The sequence below is a fragment of the Medicago sativa genome, chromosome 4 (genome assembly GCF_051527215.1).
Source record: "Medicago sativa cultivar Bolivia chromosome 4, Bolivia_mono, whole genome shotgun sequence".
Classification (NCBI taxonomy): domain Eukaryota; kingdom Viridiplantae; phylum Streptophyta; class Magnoliopsida; order Fabales; family Fabaceae; genus Medicago; species Medicago sativa.
In genome coordinates, this window is record NC_140752.1 from 61,578,060 (window position 1) to 61,583,200 (window position 5,141).

General features: G+C 28.6%; 1 protein-coding gene across 1 annotated transcript; it reads left to right on the forward strand.

Moving 5' to 3' along the window:
• Positions 1 to 245: 245 nt before the first annotated feature.
• On the forward strand, positions 246 to 4,190 carry LOC146930439 (uncharacterized). Its single transcript, XM_085701984.1, has 3 exons — positions 246 to 400; positions 500 to 590; positions 3,761 to 4,190. Exons 1-3 carry the CDS (start codon positions 328 to 330, stop codon positions 4,020 to 4,022), a joined length of 426 nt encoding a protein of 141 aa, XP_085558110.1. The 5' UTR covers positions 246 to 327; the 3' UTR covers positions 4,023 to 4,190.
• Positions 4,191 to 5,141: the final 951 nt, after the last annotated feature.

The window sequence follows — 5,141 nt, forward strand, 5'->3', positions numbered from 1 at the left end:
GCCTAAAAATCATTCAATTGTACTTTTTAAATTATAAATAAATATAATGTCACATCTTCTATGTGTTATTTAAACAACTAGTTGTTTTCTTAATTTATTATGGTTTATCTCTTCATGAACTTTTCTTCTATCTATTACGAAAGGCCAAAATGTGTTGTGTGTGTTATGCTCTTAATTTAGCGGAAAAAAATATATTTAACTTTAATAAATGGCTTCTTGAAACTCCTAAGGGATAAAAACTTGATAATTGAAGTTAACAAAGAATGATATTTTTACTTATAAAGTGATCAAACAAATTCTATATATTACATGCAAAGATAGAAGAATATGTCTCAAGTTGTCATGTTTGTTTATACTTTGATCATCTTTCTCTTCCCATCTCATGTTGTAACCAATAAAAGTATGTTGTTTTTCACACTAATTTTAAATTTTAAATTTATCTTTTACACAATATTATATTGCGTCTTATAACATCCTTCTGTCTTATTTCTCAATGTAGTTGCAATTTATTGTGTTTCCGATGATGATTGTCTCAAGACATTTACACCTCTTGATTTGAAATGTGTTGATAATGTTTGTGAGTTCAACTTGTAAGTATATATATAATTTATTTTTTTGTTTTTACATTTATAATTTAATTCAAATTTTGATTTATATTTATGCGGCCTCTCACTTTCTAATAGAAGATATCCCAAATACCAACATCAATACATAATAATAATAATAATAATAATAATAATAATAATAATAATAATAATAATAATAATAATAATAATAAGCTACTTTAATAAATAAATGTAATATATGATTATATAGATTAATTATTTATTCTGTTTTTACATGTAATATGTATTTAAATAAATCATTTGAAAGAGCTAAACGTAAACTTTCGTGCCATAAGTTCTTATAGAATAATTTATCATACTCATTATGGGAGAGCTCAACCTCTTAAACGAGTCTTAGCTATCTTGAAGGATTAGAGTTTGGAGTTCAAAGAATACCTTGGTTTAATAAAAAAAATTGAATGTAACATTAAACTTATTATGTGTATAATTTATATTTTTAACATATTCAAAATATGTAAAAGTCAAGGCAATAATGTTAGTAGATTATGTTTTCAAGAATTACGATATTGACAAGTTAGGATTCTCTATATTTATTAAAAGAGATAGGGAGCCCAATCTCTATGATTTTAAATTGTATAAAGGATATGATCTCTACTTTGTATCATGGTAGTCATCTGACAAGACGCTGACTTTAAAGTTGCAATTAACCAATTTAAATCAAGAAAATAATAATTCTTCAATTTATGAATTGATAAACATATTTATAAAATTGTAACACAATGATTCAAAATGGTTTATATATTAACATTTCTTATGGGATGTTAAGATATGACATGTAAAATAAACATATGATCGTCTGTCTTGATGACACATCAACTCCGCATCACAAAACCCATTTGAGATTGGCCTAGTGGTTGACTTGGGATCTTGGAGTGTGCTCCTCTCAAGGTCTCAGATTTGATTCCCTCTGGTGCCAATTTCGGTGGGCAAGTCCATACAGAGCAAAGCTTTGGCTTAGAACGGGTCCCCCGCAAGTGGACGGTGGGATTGGTCCCCTCGAATTAGTCGGTCCTTGAATCAAATACCGAGTTTTAAAAAAAAAAACTCCGCATCACCAGAAAATTATACGACACATTAAATTCATTCATTTAAATATCAAGCAAGACACAAAAGGAAAAGAAGAGATATATAGAGTGAATTAGTTGATCTAATTCAGACCAATGCATCATCTTCTAATGAATTTCTCTATCTCAAAAATATTTTTTGGTGCAATATGTGTATTTTGTCTACACACACACTCTAACCATCATACATGAATTTGGTTTGGCTTTATAGACAAAAACCAATAAATAAGATTATGTAAAACTCACTTAAAATCAGGATTGCACAATTCTTTGTTGACTCTAGTTTTAAAGTTCTCTAACAAAGGAACAACACCCACCAATCCCAACACTACAATAGTTTACAATTAGAGTGTCAATTAATTATTTTGGAAAGAATTCTACTTTCACATGATCAATATGATGGAATTTTAATAGTATAGCCAAATTATAGATACAAGTTAAGGCATATCTAATGGGCAAAATATCTCTAGTGGTACTTTAAGTTAGATGTTTATAAAAAGTTTGTCATTATGGTTTTTTTTTTTTTGTTAAAATTTTTTCTTTAAGTAATATAGTATTTACAGTGTTACCAATTCTTTCAACCAAGTTTGTTAAAAAGTTCTTATGGACCATCTAGTGTTGAGGTGGTAAATTCAAAAGTGCTTATGATATCAAACATGATTACTTACGCAAATTTTCTTCTTACTGGTTTTGAATTCAAGACTAATTTTAAAGATAAATATTTCATCAACAATATTATATCAAGTAATCGATCAATTTCATTTTAAATTAAGACTGAATAATATACCTATCAACCTTAGTTTTGAGAGCAATAAATTTGGGCCTACTAACTTAAAACTAAGTTTCCACACAAACGCTTTTGACTGAGTTTGATGAACATAAGATCAAAGTGATATTTTCTAACTTAAATGACCAATTTATAACAAAAAATACTTCAAGGATGAAACTGTTATAAATATCTAACTTGAAAAATCACATAAGATATTTGACCTATGTAATGCATTAAAGATAGATCATGAACATACCATTTAAAATTTGAGAGAGGAAGTTTGAGAGACAAACTACCCCTGTTACTGTCTAGGGTTTTAAGTAAGGGTAATCGTCTAATGGACAACAATTAAATAGAAAAAAATGTAGACGATAGTGACCTCATATTGGGCTTAATAGAACGGTCCAATTTGTCACAATTTTTTCAGAAACAAAATTCAACACATATTCATCAATTAATCAGTGTTTGATAATAATATACTATAAATTAATAACAATTTATTATAATTTATAATTTTCAAGACATCAACATTTATTAATTAAATAGTTAATCTAAAAGTCTCATATTTGGATGACAATAATTAATTACAAACAAATATGAATTTTAATACTACCACTTTAAACATGGTCAAAACACTTATCTATGAAAATAGAAGTTATATTCAACATTGTATAACTTTGTATTCGATAGGGAAAACAACAATTCATAAAAGTCAAGGACCTACAATTTATATAATGAATGATGAATTTCAAGTAACATATATAAGTGTAGAGAAATATTTTATCAAACAGTGATCAAAACATCTAAAAATGTTATAACAAACTCATACATCAAAAGAGTTATTCGAACCAATTTGAATTACAATACTTTTGCATATAAATAAGTTTATGCTTAGTAGTTCTTCCTATGAGTTTTCAATTTCTTAAAGGTTACATAATATCCAAATAGGTCCAACAATAGAAATTACAAATAGACATATCATATCACAAGATTAACTTCATTTAATCATAAGTACCTTCTTACCCCAATATAATACTCAGTAAGAGTATTTGTGTTATATTTATACTTGAATATTTATTAATTCACATAATTTGAAATGTTGGTGAAACATCTGCATGTAATTGCTTGCTTATTGATTATTGTGCATTCTCTAACAAATCTAAGCATTCAATTATGATGCTTATCTAAATTGAAATAATTTTTATATATATGATAGCTAAGTTTTATATGGTTTTATGTCTTTATTTTTATTTTTTTGTGTGATTGTAATGTTATTTTACTACTTTTTGTTTGATTTATAGGAGATGCAAAGGAAAATGTGGAGAAAGGGATGAAAAAGTTGTATTAGTCAAAGCCTTAAAGAAAATAGATCAAAAGTTGGTTCTTGAAGAACAAGGCAATGCAAGAGAGGCGAAAATTACAAAGAAATTACTATTCGATGGTATCCCTACACCTGCAACCAAAGACCAAGTAGAAGAAGAAGATGATTATGATGATGATGAAGAAGAAGAAGAAGACGATGTTGATATGTGGTTCAACCTTCCAGATGTTGTTTGCCGTTAAAAAACAAAATGACACTACACTAAATACACATAATCAGAAAATGTATTACAACATTACTAATATGTCGAGATAATTAAAAAGCTTAAACGCACTTTCACCCCCTAACTTTTAAAATGTAGCGATTTTGGCCTCCTATTAAAAAAATAGCAAATGTCCCCCATATGTTTAGACCCTTTTGCAAAACACTAATTTTGACATTAATAATCCTATGTGTCATGCCACATAACTTAAAAAATTGTCCGCTGTGTATTTTTTGAATTATATTTTTTTGAAAATCCACGTGTGTATTTCTAGAATTTAAAAAATAAAAAAAGGAAATCATAAAAAGAGAGAAGCACATGAGTCTTCTTCTCTTCTTCCCCATAACAATCAAACCCAAAAATTATCAATATTTTTCAATTCCACACTCCTTTTCAAATTTCTCTTTCAAACCATGCCACAATCATCAACGTCGCCCAGATTCATTCCTTATCATCATCACATCCTCATCAACCCATTGATGATTTTGCAAAGAAAAGCAGATTTAAGTGATTAACCATCCCATGTCCCAAATTCTTCAAGCTCAAATTAACCATCCTAAATCTCGAAAGCCTTATCCCATTCATGTTTTACTAGTTTTACCAAGAAGGGCCTCGTCAACAACACGCCCTAACTGCTCAAGGCTCTCCAGCTGGTGAAAATTACACGTTTGGACCTCATAGGTTACACTCCAATTGGAAACAGTGTGGAGATCCTCCGACAATGGAGCGTAGAACAAGATCTGAGTCTTCTTGTGCGTGGCGGAAGATATGCTCTTTCTCCCAAATTAAAACCGAGAAAAGAAAATGTTTTGCTCTTTTTTTTTTAAATTACTAAAGTTAATTTTAAATAAATGAGTAAAAACCCAAAAAATTTTGTTGTTTGGATGAACAGTTGGATTGAAGTTGTTGTGGGAGAAATGAGTGTTGTTGTTGTTACTGAGAGAGAAGAAAAAGGTTCTTGTTGTATGATAGATAGGGCGAGTATGAAGATAAAGAGGTTGAAGATGAAAATATTTTGCTTTCTTTTTTCTCTTTCTTATTTTCAATATTGAATTTTACTTTTCTGTGTGAATTGAAGGTGGTGATAAAGAATGGGATG

Coding starts and splice junctions, on each gene's coding strand:
- LOC146930439 (XM_085701984.1), top strand. CDS start 328: ATGTCTCAAGTTGTCATGTTTGTTTATACTTTGATCATCTTTCTCTTC. Junction 401..499: donor TCATGTTGTAACCAATAAAA/GTATGTTGTTTT, acceptor TTCTCAATGTAG/TTGCAATTTATTGTGTTTCC. Junction 591..3,760: donor AATGTTTGTGAGTTCAACTT/GTAAGTATATAT, acceptor TTTGATTTATAG/GAGATGCAAAGGAAAATGTG.